We start from the raw sequence: 17,796 nt of genomic DNA on the forward strand, positions 1-17,796 counted from the left end.
ATTCCAAAGATCTCATCTGCAATTCATGTTTCTACTTCAAGAAAAAACCTCAAACCAACATGGGAATTCATGCAGGATTTAACTGTCTGTAAGCTCATATTATGACTCTGAAAGCCTAACACTTCAGCCTGCATCTAAATGCTAGGTATTGTCAATATTTTTTTTACTGACAGTCATCATCTTGATGGGGCACCAAAGTTATGTTTGACATAAAAAAAATTCATATTACCAAAGTGTTAAAAGAATACAAACTCAAGTAAAAAAAGTATATTTAATTTCAGTATATCATAATATAATAATTATAGTATATTTAATACTTTTTAATATTTCTAATATTATAATAATTCTAATATTTCACTCTAGAATGGAGAGGAATTGTGACAGACATGGTTTACATTCAACATACAGTGCAAATAATAATTGTAGTGTTAATTGATTACAAAAAAATGCAGATGGGGCATACCAGAGGGCAACATAAACAGAAATGCATCACTTGAAGAAGAATGAAACTACTCTGGCAGGTTCCAAAGGAAATGCATTCTAATATTTACCAGTTAAAACACTGTCATACTCTACCCTTTGAAAGTCTCTTTTTGTGCAAAATAAATTAGAAGAACCTGCACTGGTTCTTCATAAAGCTTTTTATTAAAGTTGGAAAAAAACAAGAGAGAAACAAAGAACAGGATAGGCAATTAGTCTTTCCAATTTTTTGTGCATAAGTTTTATTTCTATAGCTTTATTTAAACTTAGTATTACTTGAATGTTAGTCAGAGACTTCAAAAAATGGTTCACAACATATGCTTTACTGAAAGGAGATTTAAATTTTGAAGGGATAAATATCATTTAAGACTATTGCACTGTTAGAGACTATCTTATTATCATTTTAAAAATAAATAAATACGCCAGGTCTAATAAGTGGCTGAGCAGGAAGGTTTAAAATCCGGTGCTCCCATAGTTATACCATACTATGTGAGGCTTTCAAAGCTACTATTCTTTTACATCTCTTGTTTGTAAGACTGAACTTATCACTGTCTCATAAAATGTGCCATACAGACACACATTTTTCGGAGCCCAACATTTAATAGGTAAAACCAGTCAAGATGTAAGGTGTTAAGACATTACTGACAAGAGCAGAGCAAAACAAAACAAAAAACAGATGAAGGCTGCTGGCGCAGTGCGGTACTTGACAGGGTATCAACCACAGAAGCATCAACAACAGTTTTTCCTCAAGTACTATTTGATTTTTGGCAAGCTCTTCCAATTACTGACTCTGATGCAATATGTTTTCATCAGATTCTGCAAGCTAAAGATGGCATGGTGCTAATTACAGCAGTATGCATAATTAAAAGCAGCATTTCATTAATGGCGTAGCTTTTCCACTTAGACACTTAGACTTTTCTGGCTTTAAATGGCAATAGCATAAGTAGGTTGAAATACAGGAATGGTGGTTCTTGCTTTTACTTGTAGATATGAACAGAACATCAGTCACACATTCAAGAACCTTTCCCCCCTAGAGCAAATGTGAAGATGTGAACCAAGCAGAGACTGTGCGAAAACACCCCCAAACAAACAAACAAGCAAGCAAAAAACCCCACCTTAGTCAGGGAGACAAGCTGGCTCATATAAAGGACGGGAAGTGATAAAAAGTCATTTGTAGCATATTTTAGAGTAACTTCCTAAACTGTTCCTTGAAACTTTGAAAACAGCCCATTCAACACTATAGCTAACAAGTCAAATGGACATACTCTCTCTGTTTTTCTCTAAGCAAGGTACACAAAAAAAGGAAAAGCATGTTTTGATTAGCTAGCCCTCTTCTCACAGACAGGGCTATACAAATTTTTCATATAAAACCAGCCACATTGTTTTAGTAACAAATGTGCAAGCAAGACATTCAGAGATGCTGAAATGGATGTTCAGCATGACAAATTGCTGTTACAGAAAATGGCTTGCAAATCTTTTCTGGATGGCAAAAACTTTGTGATCAACCACATTTATCAATATTTTCTTCTTTATTACACACACAATACTTACCTCTTCCAGGAGTCTGGATTTTTGCAAAATCTGCTTATTCAGAGATGCTACTTTCCTTCTATGTTGTTGGGCAGCTCCAAGCCTTTCTGGTCGCTCCTCAGCAGAAAGCTCAGATTGCTAAAATAAACAACAATAACAGCCTGTTGGACCTCACATCATTACTTTTTGCTTCTTCAGTAGCTCAGGAAATGCCAAAGTAGGACACACCTGTGATATTCCTTATCAAGAACTGTGTCCCGCTATCCAACAGAAAGAATAACTTACCGATTTATCTCATGTCAAGATAAGGAAGCAGCTGAACAACTGAATTATATCCCAAAGGTAACAGGTAAAATAAGCTAAAAATAAAGTCAGGTGCCCTGGGACGGGTAGAAAATACTACAGTATCATAGACAAAAGAAATAATTTTTGCATCAGCATTACAGTTAAACCTGTTAGAGTTCTTAAACTGAAAAAATACAGACATGCTAAAAACCACCTTAAGCAGTGGTATTTACTGAACTTCTTGAAAAAGAGATGCTCCATTCCCCAGTAAGTAGATCCAGAACTTTCAAAAGCCTTGAACAATTGTGTATTAGGTTCTGAAATACTGGCTTGAATGCATCTTTATGCTGAATGACAGTAACATACTCAGTGTGGTAGATACATTTACCACTCTAAGCGGTTTTTTTGTGTGTGCATGTGTCCTGTGGACACCAGTATTTGAAAACTACTCAATCCAGCATGGATTGCCAAGAAAGTGTCTCATAAATACATAATAAAGACAGCAATCTGGATCCAGTCTCCTGTTCTCTCTGACTTGCCAAAGAAAAGCTGCCAGAAACATTCTTTACCAGGAATAACATTTATAATAGAAGTAGACAAAAGAATGATTAAAAATCAGTGATAGCTAGATGTCTAAGTGATTATTTGCCTAAACATCATTTGTAGCTTTTGAAAGCCCTCACTTTAATACTTACATCCATCTGTTTTGGTAATTTGCTTCATGCACTCAAGACTTCTTTTCCCAGTTAATCCATTTTCCAATATTTCGTTAGAAAACCAGTTAATTTTCAAGTACTTCGGATGCTAATTTGCAGAGTCTGTCAAAGACTTCAATACTATGTGCTTTTTGAATAATTACCAAACGTTGACAACCATTACAATGTATAATCAGCAAAAATGTTACAAGAAGTATGAAGTATTTCCTCCTGGTATCCACTATAGGCAGATGAGTAAGCAGGTCCTCATTAACAGCTTAATTATAAATGAAAATACGAGGCAAAACCTGTCTTTCTCTTCTCCATTTTCTATGTTATTCATATTGAAGAGCAGCTTAATGATTTGTTATACTTCTACATCCACAGCAAGAAAAGACCAATTCTGACATCTTAAGCCAACAATTCACATACTTTCTTTCTATTTGTTAGGAAAGGAAAAATGCCTCTAAGCAACACCTGTAACGCTGAACTATTCAACAAAAACACACTCAGGTTTACTTATTCCTCTCATTATTTAGCCAAATCACATTCTCTCATCATGTCATGCATTCTAAGACCCCATCCTTCTCACCGTACAATTAGCCAATCTAATATACATAACATGCAAATCAAGAAAACTGGAAATGCAAGAGAAAGAAACATGAGCTAAACCAGTCTGAGACTGGTTGTGCAAAAATAGTAAAAATCCATACAGTACAGCTTTGGCATAAAGAAAAGGTCGTGTCTCAAGAAGTGCACTGTTAAAGCTTGCTTTTTGAAAATAGGAAATAATCATCACTATAATACAGAGGTTTCTGCAGAAAAATCCTTCTTGTCTGCAAATGAAAAAGCTAGGGTTAAGCCTCGTGTAGTCAAAGTGGGCTAAGGATCTGCTTTACAGCAACACTACAGCTTTAAAGTAGGAATTGGGTTTCAGTTTGTGGAGAAAAATGCATCTTTCAGCATGGAAGGAAGAAAGCACAAATTATAGAAGCTAATTTGCTTTTGACACTTTACTAGACTGAAACAGTAGTTGCCTTTTGAACACAATTTAAGAAAGCTGTATCTGAGCACTAGCATCTCTGACTGTTCAAGATTATCAATTTGCTACTCTTATCTCAAAACAAGAACGTCCATAACACGTGACAGGAAGGGATACATGGATGCATCCTTCAACTTTTCTGTTAACACACATTATCCCCTGACAGGTATAGACTCACTTCCGCATTCCTCCCCATTCCCTGCAACTGCTCAACTGCTCTAAAAAGATTTAGCCAATTCCAATAAACAAGTTAAACAAGAAGTGTTAGTAGCCTCATTTTCTAGGACAGAATTTGTTAAGTTAAAACGCCATATTAATTATGCATGAGGACCACTAATCTACGGCAGCTCAAGAACTGCTAGCCAAAACAAATGGCTAATTCTAGACTTAAAGAGCCTGCCTCCCACTGTTCACGTGTAAAAGTTTTAAATGGGAAGGAGGAAGGAAATATATACAATTAATGTTATTCTTTGTAATGAGATTCTCTCACACACATTAGTGCTATAAACTTTCAAATAATTAAAGAGAATTCAATCATTACAGAACTTCACATTCTTAAAAAAAAAGGAGGCGTCTCTGTACAAAAACACCAACTTTGTAGCAGTAAACAATTTTGTTTATCTCCATGTTCAACCATCTCCTACTAGCAAATAGACTTCAGAGATTTAGATCTGCAACCAACTCCGTCATAGTTGCCTCAATTTGAAGTCCACTGGAAAAAAAAAAAAAAAAAAACCCACAACATCTCCAGCCCCATAACAGTTCAAATCTGTTTTCAGTCAAGTTCCACGTAGATCTTTAGCAGTCATTTCAATGTAATTTGCCATCATTTTTCCTTGACACTCTCCCAAGGCTCAGGAACCCAAAGATAAAAATCACTGCATCTCACTTTATCTTTGAGGGTTTCCTCAAACAAAAAAAAAATACAAAAATATCCAATTTAGTATCTTCCTTGAATGACAACCCCTAACCATGCTAAACAGTTGAAATGCTTGTTGTATGCTACTTCAACTGACTGTGTAGGTTGCATAGTAATCTCTGATACAGGATTCTAGAAGTCCAAAAATGTTCTGAGTCAACAAAATATAAGCAACTTACAAACAGCATTTAAAACTATTGAAGAGGATTCTCCTTCAGGCATTTTTGAAGGGGGTAGTTCTGAGAAAGCACATCTCTAGTTTTAGTCATTCTCTCATTTTATCAGGGAACAAGCTTTTCCTCCTATTCTACTCCTAGCAAAACCACTTGTTACATAGGACTACATTTGTAAATTCTCAGAAGAAGAATCCTTCTAATACAGTAAAATCAAAGCTACTTTGAATAATTGGCCTTAGAAAGCTGGTGATGAATAGGCTGATAGCAGCCACATTAATAATTTTCTAACAGGATTTTTAGAGAGTGAGGAACAACACTAGAATCTTTACCCAGCAAGTTAACACAGCAGCAGAAAGGAGGGGCAAATGCAGAAAACTGTATGCATTGATCTTCCACAAAAATGCCATCTTGTAAGAAAGGTCCTGTCACATGGCAACATCAGATCTAGAATTTTGTTTGCCAGCTATCTTCACTGGGCCTGTGGATTCTATTAAGACTCTGGTAGACAAGTAAGCACTGCTGTGTTCTTCAGACTACGTACAGTTACAAGGGGTTAAAACTATTAGAACTATATCCAAACATTGCTGATGCTCAATAAACTGTTTGATAACATCCTTAATTCTCTTTTCCTGATGCATGCATGCACACACAGATTTTTTTTTTTTTTTTGGTCACATCCAGTAGATTTGAAAAGCAATAAATTTTTGGTTTGACTTGAATCAGTTCTTACTTTCCAGACTATTAATCATTGTTCTACTATAATAGTCAAGGTCCTGCTGCCTTTTCTCAGAACAGAAGAAATGTAACATTGAAATATGACCCATGGGCTTCTGTTCTTCCAATCCTTTATAATAAAGAAAGGCCAAGAATTTGCTATAGACTCGAGTTATAGGGTTTATCTCCCAAACGGGAAAGCTCCATACCTCATATGTGTTAACAAAAAGGAAGAAATATGAGAAAACTATTGCACAAATAAGAGTAACCTATAACTCATATCTGGCAGTGATACATTGTATGTATTAATTGCTTGAAGAGCAAGATTTTCTTTTCACATTACTGTAAAAACAATCACAGTTGAACACAATAAATGGAGTTAATACACACAGTTAATTGCCTTGACTTCTAAAAGCTATAAAGGTTTGGTTTTGATGATACTAGATTCAGAATAAGAGATCCAGGGCATGACTGATAATTGGAGCCCAGGGCAAGTAAGATCCCAGTGTCTGAAAAACTGAGTGGAGGAGGCCTAGGTTTTCCTCTGGGCAGGCCCACAGAACTGTATTTCTGTGCTTAACACTGAACATTTTAAAATGTGTTAAGAGCTTAGGCCTCCGGTTTGAATACAGATCAATCCAGGCCCTTCTTTATTCATGAAAACATTTAAGCAAGTGCTTAAACCCAAACTACTCATGAATGCAATTCAGGAATACGTGCTGTCACACTAAAAGCTTGTGCATGTTTAAACCTCATTAAAACACTTTCCTGAATCCTGACTGTGCTGTTACCCACAGCATGTATGAAACAGTGTTGTTTCAAGAGAATCATGGCAATTAAGTTGGAAGCTTAAGGCCTAAATTAACAAGTTATCAAACACAACTTGGTAAAACATAATCAGGTAAGACACTTACCTTTTCAGCATATTCTGACACTATCTGCTTGATCTCATCTGACTGGAGTCCAACAATCTGGCCAACTGTGCTTGCTGTCAACTTGCCCTGCAATTGTGTCAAGAAAACGTTTGGAGTTTTGGAACTGCCTGTGCTTTTTATATCGCAATTTCCCCAAGCTCTTATTTTAACAGAAATGTACAAAACCTTTATAGTGGGTAAAAATCTCTAATAAAAAAAAAAAAATAAAAAATCAAGAAACCTTCCACCCCCCAAAAAAATTCACTGATGGAAATTTCTCACTTACAACCTTTTAGCAAATTTGAATTCAGACTTTCAATAACTTACTTCTAATTGTATTCTGTATACTGAATTTTGCATGCGCCGTAGTAAAACTCACTTTTAGACCGCATTTTGAGCCAAACTATAATAACCTTTTCTTCTGTGACTTCACCATAAACAGAAACAATGTTTAACAATTGAATTTCTTCCCAGTCCTCTCACCCAGGTATCAAATGTAAGAATTTTCAAAATTACAACAACCTAAAAGTTCCATTATACCAATGACTATAACTAAGTAAGAATTTGAAAACAAGATACATATCCAGTATTTTCAGTGTCTTCCACTAATGGTGGTGTTTATAAATATTTATCAGTGCTTTGATAAACACCTTGAAACGCATATAATTTTCCTCCACTCTCCCCAGTAAAATGATTACTCCTCTGGATAGCTTCACAAGATGAATAAAGTAGGATCATACTGCATCTTCGGTAGCTGCACCGTGATGTCTTGCCCTGAAATTCTCCTTGGAGAAACCATTTGAAAGAGGCACTTATTTATATTGCTTTTATCATTTCAAGGCAAATGATTAAGTCAGCCTCATAAAAATTACTGTCTTCCTAATTCATCTTTTCTTACACTCCCTTCATGAAAATTTAAATGTAGTCACTCCTTCAGACTCACTATTAACCCAATTTCAGGAATAACTGCCATAACCAAGCACAATTTAAACAAAGCTGTATCAGTTCTAAATGCTGCTTACCTCTTCTGTTGCCATCACAGCCATTCCAGTCATCAGAGTTTTAATGCGAAGCTAGAGCAAAATATGAGGAATTACACATAACAATTTATCTTTTATTATTTAACTTATTTCTGCCTAGTGACAGGGAGACATGTATACAATTAGTATCATATAACACATGTATTTTAATGCATGTAATGGGACAGTAAATCTATAAAAGTTAAAAGAAGAGGTGGCTAAAGTTATCACATAAAGAAAAATTCCTTATAACAGCACAGGTTCACTCAAGAGTATTCAGCTCCCACTATCAACTGAAAACTGACCTCTTAAAAATGCTTGGATTCCAAAACAAAAGTTGAATTTTTTGGTATTAAACATCAACAAACATTTAATTTTGTGCATCAATTTCAGGTTCCATATTGTCCCACGGGAAGCAACTCCCACTTCAGCTAAGCATGGAAATTTTCCTTCTTGGAGAGAATGACTGGGCAGTGATAACTGCTGCCCTCCCCAGGTTAGTAACATCCATGACTACTGTGTATACGCCACACCTCTTCAGCAGCCTGAAGGTCATCTTCATCACAAGGCTCAGATTTTCCTGCTCCTGCAAGCCCTGGAGGTAGCGCAATTTTTTTATCTTCAGCCTTTTAAATAAAAATTAAGAAAATATTGTATCTAGTTCCAGTAATCTAAAGTATTAAGAAAGACAACAAGGAAAAAAACTGGAATATAGCTGTTCTGTTTTTAAGAATACATGTTAGCTACTGGAACATCCTCACAGTCCAATTCATGCCAACAGAGATGAAACCCTCACTGGCTTCCTAAGTATTCCAGCTGTTCAAGACAGTGTCTCTGGCTTGCTACAGACACACAGACACATCTGGTGCAAAGATCCCTTATTCCACAACCTTCTAAGAACTCCCAACCCCACAAGACAACTGGTTGCCCCAGAATATGATGTCTGCTATACAGGAGAAAGCTGATTTTTTTTTTTTTAAACATAAATCAATTTTTATAACTTAATATAATTTAATATTGGTATAACAAATATATGACATAAAAAGTGTAAAATTGCCTAGTTCAGTCAGAAGAATTTGTACTGCTAAAATAATGAGAACTGGTGACAGACAGACTACATTTCTAGGTCATTCTATTGCACTACTAACCTGACTATTTAATCTTCCACTTCTGCCTTACTGGTGACTCAATTCACACAACAAACATGATGAACTTCTAATACACAATATTCCAAAGTCAGTAAAATTTTTGAAGAAACAAAATGAACTCTATAAACATGACTGTAGCCTGTCAGTTACTTTGAGGGGAAAAAGAAGTATGCCTGGATTTGGAAACACCTCCATTTATTAAGTTTAAATGCTAAATTTATATGTGAAATATTGAGATAATGAAGAAGGGTAACATAAATGTACTCAGCGTATTGCTGGGCCCATGACATGCTTAATGCATTTCTTCATTATCTCTGTCTGTAATAAAAGCTTGTACGCAAAGTAATATCTGCACCGAAATAATAAAACTCTGAATACTCTGACAAGGACATTTTATGATTCCATAATCATCAAAAGCACAGCAAGGATGCTACTTTTCAAGAGGCACTATGATTTATTTATGGCATGGTATCATGTTTCTCTATCACATTAAATAACCTGTTATGTAATAAATGCCTACAAAATTTCTTACCAAGCTGAATGGTTCTTTAAAAAGAAACGGAAAAAACTCTTTAATGATCACATTGGAACACTTAGTTAAAAGATACTCATTAAACAGACAGGATATGTTCATTACCTCACGTTAAAAAAGAAAAGAAAACAAACAAAACACCCAACCCCCCCTTTCTTCTAAGCGAAAAATGTTTGCAAAATGTGATCTTTGAGTACAGATGAAGGAAATACTTTAAAAAAGGAGATAGTAATCAATTGCACCTTTCATGGCATGCAGATTTTTAGCTACAGTTAGCCATTTTTAAAAGGTGGTAATAATAGAATTTATAGCTGTTTATTCTGTTGCATTCCTTTAAGATCCTACAGTAACCAACACTCCAACAAAACCACTGCAATTCTTCCCACAATATGAGTATTTACAATTAGTGTATTTTACCTGTTCTGTTTTCCCTGCTTGTCTGCTAAATCCGTATCTCCTAAAAGAACAATAGTAACATGAAAAAAATACAATGTTGTTTACAACTTCCACAAAGTTTCTATCAGTTTTCAACAAAAGAAATGCACTAAAAAGTACATCAGTTAACAAAACCAACAGCCAGGTTCAGGTTTGGAACACTTCAAATAAACTAAATAAGCAGGTACTGCAGCATAGTTACAGCTTCATCTACTCCTTCCATTATGATCTGCAAATCTAATCGTTCATAAAATACTGTCATGTAAAGCTCACGAAAGGAAAAAGCAATGACTTCTTTCTATTTGGAAGTTAATCCTCAGCTACTAGCTATATAGTTCTGAATTCTGGAAAGGCCTCGGGAAGTTGTCAGTGTAATCTCTACACCCAAAAAATCACTCATGCTTGTGTGCTTTGATGAATCTTCAATTTCTTTCTGAAGCATGGCATTCAGAGCTTTAAACATATACTCAAATAACCTTTTTTACTTCTGTTTTTTTGCGGGAGAGGAAAATTTGACATTTGAGTTATGTTGTTAGTTTGGAAACATTATCTTATCTAAAACAGGTAGAAAGAAATTTTAGATGAGTAAGCAATCATCTTCAGTATTATGAAGCACTAAACCCGGCATGTACACAGATATGAAAAGAAGTCATGTTCCTGATTGACTAACTTACCGCTACAACTATTTAATTCCTTAACTACTGCAGGAGGAGGACTATTTACAAGCCTTTTATGGCTAAAAGTTAAGTGATCCTCAGCAGCAGTACCAGTTGTCACCAGTTCTCCATTTATTCAACACTCATACTTAAATGTAAATTCAGTCCTATTTTATTACAGCATAACACCAAGTTTTCAAGAATTGCCCAACATTAAGTTCTCTCTGCATTGTAAAGCTTAGCAGTACAAACAATGTGGCAGAGCACTACCCTCCCACAGAATATGCATAAAGTTGTATTAGTCTAAAAGCATTTGTAATTAGTATTGCCATTATGATGTATCTGTTCTCACTTTTTGTAGGAGCACAATTTTATTTTCACACAGATAATTGCATCCACGCAATGAACCGCACCAGAACAGCAATAACAAAAACTTAAACATCAATTATATCAACAAAGAACCCAGATGCCTCGCAATCTTAACATTTCACATCTGTTATAGGAATTAACTTTGTACTTTGCTGAAAACTGATTGATAATATACAAAGATAATATACAATGAAAGCCCTTAGCTGAAACAGACTATACAACTGTGTGGAAAGATGCTCACTGGCATCACTCCGCTTCTCAAGCCAGACTCCAGCCTACGACGTTCAGGCTCATTTGTGATAACCTTTAAGCTGGAGGCCACAGGATCAAAAAGAATTTAGAATATGGCACTACCACCGGCTGTATCTGAATAATGCTGCATTTGGCATCAGGACATTGCAAGACCCTATACTATTTGCTGGACTGAGAAAATTAACTTTTATGATTAGTGTGCTCTGAAAGGAGCCATTTCTGTGATAATCAAGGGGCATTTAGGAGGCAAAAAAAATCCTCTACTCATGATTTTCTACAACTGCCATCTACATGCAGTAAAAGAATGAAAGGTTCACTTTAACGATGTGAATTCTAAAAACATTCAACTCTACTCCTAAATCTACCAAAAAATTTACAATCTGCATTTTTCAGCAGTGTTCTAGTTCCACTAACGTTGTTGAAGAGTGGACAGTAATCCCTACTGATCCCACAGATTTCTGTTATGTATCTGAGTCCTTGTACTCTTGCTGTTTTATTACTAGGTTCACAGCAGACATACTCTCATCCTCCTTAAGAGTTTCGTCATCTGCCAAAACACACGAACCAGACATTTTTGTGGCTCACTACTGTCATTTTCTCAGATGTTCTTTATTTTTGCACTATATCAGAAGTATTTTTCTGATCAAGAGTTTTATGCTTTGAGAATACATTATGAAAGTATTACCAAAACACATTCAAATCTTCCAACTATCCTAATTTTCTCCCACTTCCATTCATTTCATGTTAAGCTTTTCACACCAAATAACTAATTGTATTTGTCTTCTAGTAAGTACTGTCCTTCATTCATATCACCAATTTAAATAATCAGTCCAGCAAGTCTTCTGTCACGCTCCATACCCTTCAAACACCAAATACCTCTTCTCCATTTGTTCTTCTGCTAGGAATCTGTAATGTCACCAAGATCATCTCAGCAAATACTATCTTGAAGAGCTATTTTCCTTCCCAAAATTCACAAGTTCTTGGTCATCTTTCTTATTAGTCCCAGGCCACTCCTCATATCTATATACTGATGCACACTATACAACAGAAGTTCCCTTTTATCTTCAGCAGCTCCTACTTTTCTGTTCTTATTTCTTCTCTCTGTACTTAAACTTTCGCCATCATCCATTTTCACTGTTTATTATATTAAAGATTTATCAGTTTTTTCCAGCAGAAATGAGCTTTACTTAGGTCTCAACTGTTCCACAGTACCTAAAGCTAAAACAATTTGTGAGGATCTATGGAAAACATCTTCTATTTATTTCAATTTTCAAGCTAGATACTGATTTCCAGGTTTGCCTTTTTTTTTTTTTTAAAGGAAAAAAAACCTAAAATTACTCTAGAAAAATCAGACACAAAAATTCCCTTAAGCTGCATGAACTACTTTACACTCTTTATTTATTAGGAGATGTCTATTGACACCAATATGTAGTAATAACACTGAAACAGTACAAGAAACTATAAATAGACAGAATAGGAGTACACCACTTCATTTTTCCATACCAGCTCTTTGGATTCCCCTTGCGAGCACTGACAAGGTATCAATGAACTGACTTGAATCTAAAGATTTTGCAGGCATGTCTTCCCCTAAAGAATCAGGGGAGAAATCCACGTGCCAAGAAGAATAATCCCTGACACTGTCACTAACTTACAAATTCAATTTTCATTGGGGAGGGAGGAATTGGACTCTAAAATGGATGAGGTAAATCAAGCCTAGCTCCTCAAAAGCATTAGAAAAATAAGACAACTCATTCAAGACTACAGCCCACAGAATTTGTGAATGCTAACTGTGTTAATAAAACTAGCTGTTTAACATATATAGACATACATATATTAACATATATAGGCACTGTATTTCCTTGTAGCTCTCTGTGTTTTGAACGGATTAAACTCATTAGAGCAGCCAGTCATCTTAGGCTTTTAAATCAGCTTGCTATACTTCAGATAACTGCACTGAACTCCACTGGTGGCGGAAGGAGGGGAAAAGTTCTACAGTTATTCATTTGTATATGAAGTTCATGCGATGTCAGAAGAGCTCTACTGAGTAACAGGACACCCAGATGTCTCCCAATAGTTTCATTCCATTAGGAACACACAGAGGATTTCATCCCACTTTAATGGAAAATAACCTGAAAGATGTTAATTTGTCCTTACTGCCCTCACAAAATACCACCATGAATGAATGGGGAAGATTATATGTAATCTGCAACCAGGACACTTGCTGATTTCAACTGTATGTCAAGACAAATGTGCAAAAAGGGTAAAAGGAATGTACTCAAAACAACGAGACAAAAAAAAAATCTTTGGCTTTGCGGGAGAAGCCACAGAAGATACAAAAATGAATTCAAATGTCATTTCCACTCATTAAGTATTAAGAGCTCAGACAGCAGACAAGCTGTCCATATCACTATACTATGAAAAGAAAATTGGAAAGAGAAACTAGAAACAAAAATGCTGTAACATTATTTTTATGTGTTTGGAGAGCTCTCAGTAAACCCCAGGGACTTCCAAAGGTAACGGATAAGTGCAAACCTTGGTAACTTCATCTCTATATGGAAGTTTGCAGGAAGTAAGAAGACAAAGCACTAAACTGTGATTCAGCCTCCTGAGGTAGCAACCACATTAGAACTACAAAAAGAAGCAATAACAGCTTCAGCTCCTTTTTTTCCCCACTTTCCAGGGATTGCTTGCAAAGAGGCAATATTGACTGACAGACACTACCTAGAAGCATCATGAATTTAAGACATTTTTATGAAGTCAAGAACAAGTATGTTAAATAAACATACTCTAGTAGCAGCATAAAGTCAGAACTTGGGCTCCCCTTGTACAAAACATTGTTCAGGCATGAGGACTGTCCAGTCCCCAGAGAATTTACAAGGTAAGCAAACAAAATCTGAAACCAAACAGGAGTAAATCTGAAACAGTTTGATTCTCAAGTAGTAGAAAAAAACCTCACAATGCAAATTTTATATGGAATGCTTCTAAATACACACAATAGAAAAACCACAGACAATTAAATGAAGCCTTTCACCTGCCATATTCCAGAAGTGTAGCGTGAACCTTTGATTCCTCATCTAGCAGTTCTTCAGCTCCCTTTTGACGTTTATATTTTCTCTGGGGTTTGTAAACCTCCTGTAAGGCAGTGAATGAATTCAGAGCTTGTAAAATGCTTTTCTAAAATAAATGAAGAATTGCTGTCTAGAGTGATATTTACTGCTGTTTGCTTTCCAACTCAATATACTTACCCAAATAAACAGCCTTCACTTTCTCTTTTTGGAATTACATGATAAAAATCTTACTGAATTTATTTCTAAACAATTTGCTATAGGACCTGTCTTTCCAGGTTTTAAAAAGAATTTTAAATGGGTATTTAACAACAAACACTATTTCTTCAACCATCTCCTCCATCACATTTGAAAGAAGAGTAAAAAATAACACAATCAACATCTATTAAAAAAAGGCCCTATGATTTAGCTGATAATGCCAGTGTCTAGAAATGTTACCTCCTTTGCGAGTTAATTCTATTTTTAATCTATTAGATAATTAAATGTAATTATTATCTACTCAATGATCATAGGTTACAATGGAATTAAAGCAGATTTTAATGCAATTTAAGGAACAAAAATATCTTAAGAAGTTTGGTACTAAAATAATTCGATCTCATGCTATCCCAATGTGATCCTATAGTTGGACAACAGCCCATCAAATAAAACAAGGATTCACAAGTACTATTTTGTGCTGATAGAGCTACTTCCAATTTAAAAACAAAATGGAAACAAAAGGACAGAGCCGCTATCCTGACTGTTAAAATAGACCCAACTGTTATAGCACTGTAAATCTGGCCTATACTAAAGTACCTTTTTTTTTCTCCTTCCATATAGATCAACTATGCCACTATAAAAGTCTATATAACAACATTAGAAAAATTACTCTACCTCAAGTATGAACAGAACAAGACCAAAAACCAAACCAAACAAAAATAATCATGAGACCCTCGGCTTTCCCCAAGTTAGAAATTAGAACCAAGATAACATTTACTTTGACTGGAATTGTTTGGTGAAAGATTAGGGTGCAGTGAGTCTGTAATGCAACATTTCTGTTGCTGGAACAAAGATTTTGAAGTTAATTGAAGTGTAGTATTTACTGCTACCCTGCTAGCAAGGATATTGAAAAAAGCTAACCAAGACCCTGTGATCTCAAAGATTCTTTTTTTTTCTAGTCCAGTTGGTATTTTTTAAAAAGTGCCCTGCCCCCCCAATCAATTAGATGACATTTTCTCTTCTCCTTTTTCTGAAATTAAATTCCAGCCCTCATCACAGCAGAGAACTTCATCATCATCACCAAATAATCAGCATCAAAAAGCAACACCCCCCTCTTTTGGTCTGTTTTCCATTGATATCCTTTGAGGACCAGGCTCAGAATGCTTAGAACAAATACATTACAAAAACAAAAGTTGACATAAAAGCTTGGGCTTTCCACATCTACATTTAACTTCAGAAAACCCTATTCACATGGACAAAAGATTCAATGCAAGTAGTTGCAAACATTCTAAAAGAAAATAAAAAAGGAAGATTATTTTCTGCTTGATCTGACTTTTTGTACAAAACAAACTATTATTTTCAACAAGCAATTCCTGCACCATAACATCGCTGAAATAGCTTTCAACCTTTTTTCAAAGTCATGTAATCACAAAGCAGAGATTTCAAACAAGTGAAAATAGACAGTATTCCCTGGCAAGTTTCTCCTGAATTTGTCAGTTACCCTTTGCAATTTTTACTTCTATTTCTAATCTGAATTTCTGTCACCCTGGTTTCCAGCTATTAAATCTTGCTACATTTTTGCCTGTCACATGAAACATGAAAAATTTTTATGATCAAGAATCTCCCACAAAATGTACTTTCACACCTATAGAAAAGCAATGTAAGTCATAAAAGTAATTATAACTTTTATGGTGGATTCTATATTATACCTGTGCTATATAAAGTGTAGGCATCATACCATAAACATTAGTTTTGGCATCGGATAATTGAGTAGCTGAACAAAGCCACTGCAAGATAGTCTCAATTCACTAGATAGTCACCTTTCAGTGGCAGTAGTTCTTATTCCAATACCCATTACTGGTATTTAATATTCCCTTTTCTAACCTTTAGGCCTGATCATGACCATAAATCTCATTGTATTGTCCCCCTGAGAAAAGCAGAGTAGGTCCTTAGACCAGAGTTATAATAATGAATTCAGACAACAGACTAATCTTTCACACTTGCTGGTCTTCTTTTAGGAAAGTGGATTTCTCTTTCAATTCCAATGCATAATGATTTAAAGGTGGCCTGCGAAAAAGCCTTCATCTAATAGCTTCCTTCTCCTTCCAGTTCCTATGGATAGATAGGAAAACTTCTAGAATCACAGAATCTTTTACGTTGGTAAAGACCTTTAAGATCATCAAGTCCAACCATTAACCTAACCCTGCTAAGTCCACGACTAAACCATGTCCCTAAGTGCCTCATCCACACGTCCTTTAAATACCTCAGGGGATGGTGACTCCACCACCTCCCTGGGCAGCCTGTTCCAATGTCTGACAACCCTTTCAGTAATGAAGTTTTTCATAATACCCAATCTAAACCTCCCCTGGCGCAACTTGAGGCCATTTCCTCTTGTCCTGTCGCTAATCACTTGGGAGAAGAAACCAACACCCACCTCTCTGCAACCTCCTTTCAGGTAATTGTAGAGAGCGATAAGGTCTCCCCTCAGCCTCCTCTTCTCCAGGCTAAACAACCCCAGTTCCCTCAGCCGCTCCTCATCAGACTTGTGCTCCAGACCCCTCACCAGCTTTGCCGCCCTTCTCTGGACACGCTCCAGCACCTCAATGTCCTTCTTGGAGTGAGGGGCCCAAAACTGAACACAGTATTCGAGGTGCAGCCTCACCAGAGCCGAGTACAGGGGCATGATCCCCTCCCTACTCCTGCTGGCCACACTGTTTCTGATACAGGCCAGGATGCCGTTGGCCTTCTTGGCCACCTGGGCACACTGCCGGCTCATATTCAGCCGGCTGTCAACCAGCACCCCCAGGTCCTTTTCCGCCAGGCAGCTTTCCAGCCACTCCTCCCCAAGCCTGTAGCGTTACATGGGGTTGTTGTGACCAAAGTGTAGAACCCGGCACTTGGCCTTGTTGAACCTCATCCAATTGGCCTCAGCCCATCGATCCAGCCTGTCCAGATCCCTCTGCAGAGCCTTCCCACCCTCAAGCAGATCAACACTCCCACCCAACTTGGTGTCATCTGCAAACTTACTGAGGGTGCACTCAATCCCCTCATCTAGATAATCAATAAAGATATTAAACAAGACGGGACCCAATACTGAGCCCTGGGGAACACCACTTGTGACTGGCCACCAACTGGGTTTAACTCCATTCACCACAACCTTTTGGGCCTGGCCATCCGTCCAGTTTTTTTACCCAGTGAAGAGTGCGCCCATCCAAGCCATGAGCAGTCAGAGCTTGTGCACTTTCTCCCCTGAAAATTCACTGTGTGTTCTTCTAGACTGCACTCATGCCTCGATGCCTTTCTAGAGAGATCTCATGAACTCATCTTCTGTTAAGAAGATCAGGTGCCAGCTGTAGACAATATAATCCTG

General features: G+C 36.5%; 1 protein-coding gene across 1 annotated transcript in view; it reads right to left on the bottom strand.

Annotated features, from left to right (window-relative positions):
• CCDC93 (coiled-coil domain containing 93) overlaps positions 1–17,796 on the bottom strand; it is a 53,992-nt gene that overhangs the window by 22,638 nt on the left and 13,558 nt on the right. The window contains exons 7-12 of the mRNA XM_059820343.1: positions 14,198–14,298; positions 9,872–9,911; positions 8,308–8,400; positions 7,778–7,828; positions 6,756–6,842; positions 2,032–2,148 (exon numbers count right to left, since the gene is read on the bottom strand). Of these exons, the coding sequence (XP_059676326.1) occupies positions 2,032–2,148; positions 6,756–6,842; positions 7,778–7,828; positions 8,308–8,400; positions 9,872–9,911; positions 14,198–14,298 (489 nt within the window). The remainder of the gene's footprint in view (positions 1–2,031; positions 2,149–6,755; positions 6,843–7,777; positions 7,829–8,307; positions 8,401–9,871; positions 9,912–14,197; positions 14,299–17,796) is intronic.

The sequence above is a fragment of the Gavia stellata genome, chromosome 8 (assembly GCF_030936135.1).
Source record: "Gavia stellata isolate bGavSte3 chromosome 8, bGavSte3.hap2, whole genome shotgun sequence".
NCBI classification, from domain to species: domain Eukaryota; kingdom Metazoa; phylum Chordata; class Aves; order Gaviiformes; family Gaviidae; genus Gavia; species Gavia stellata.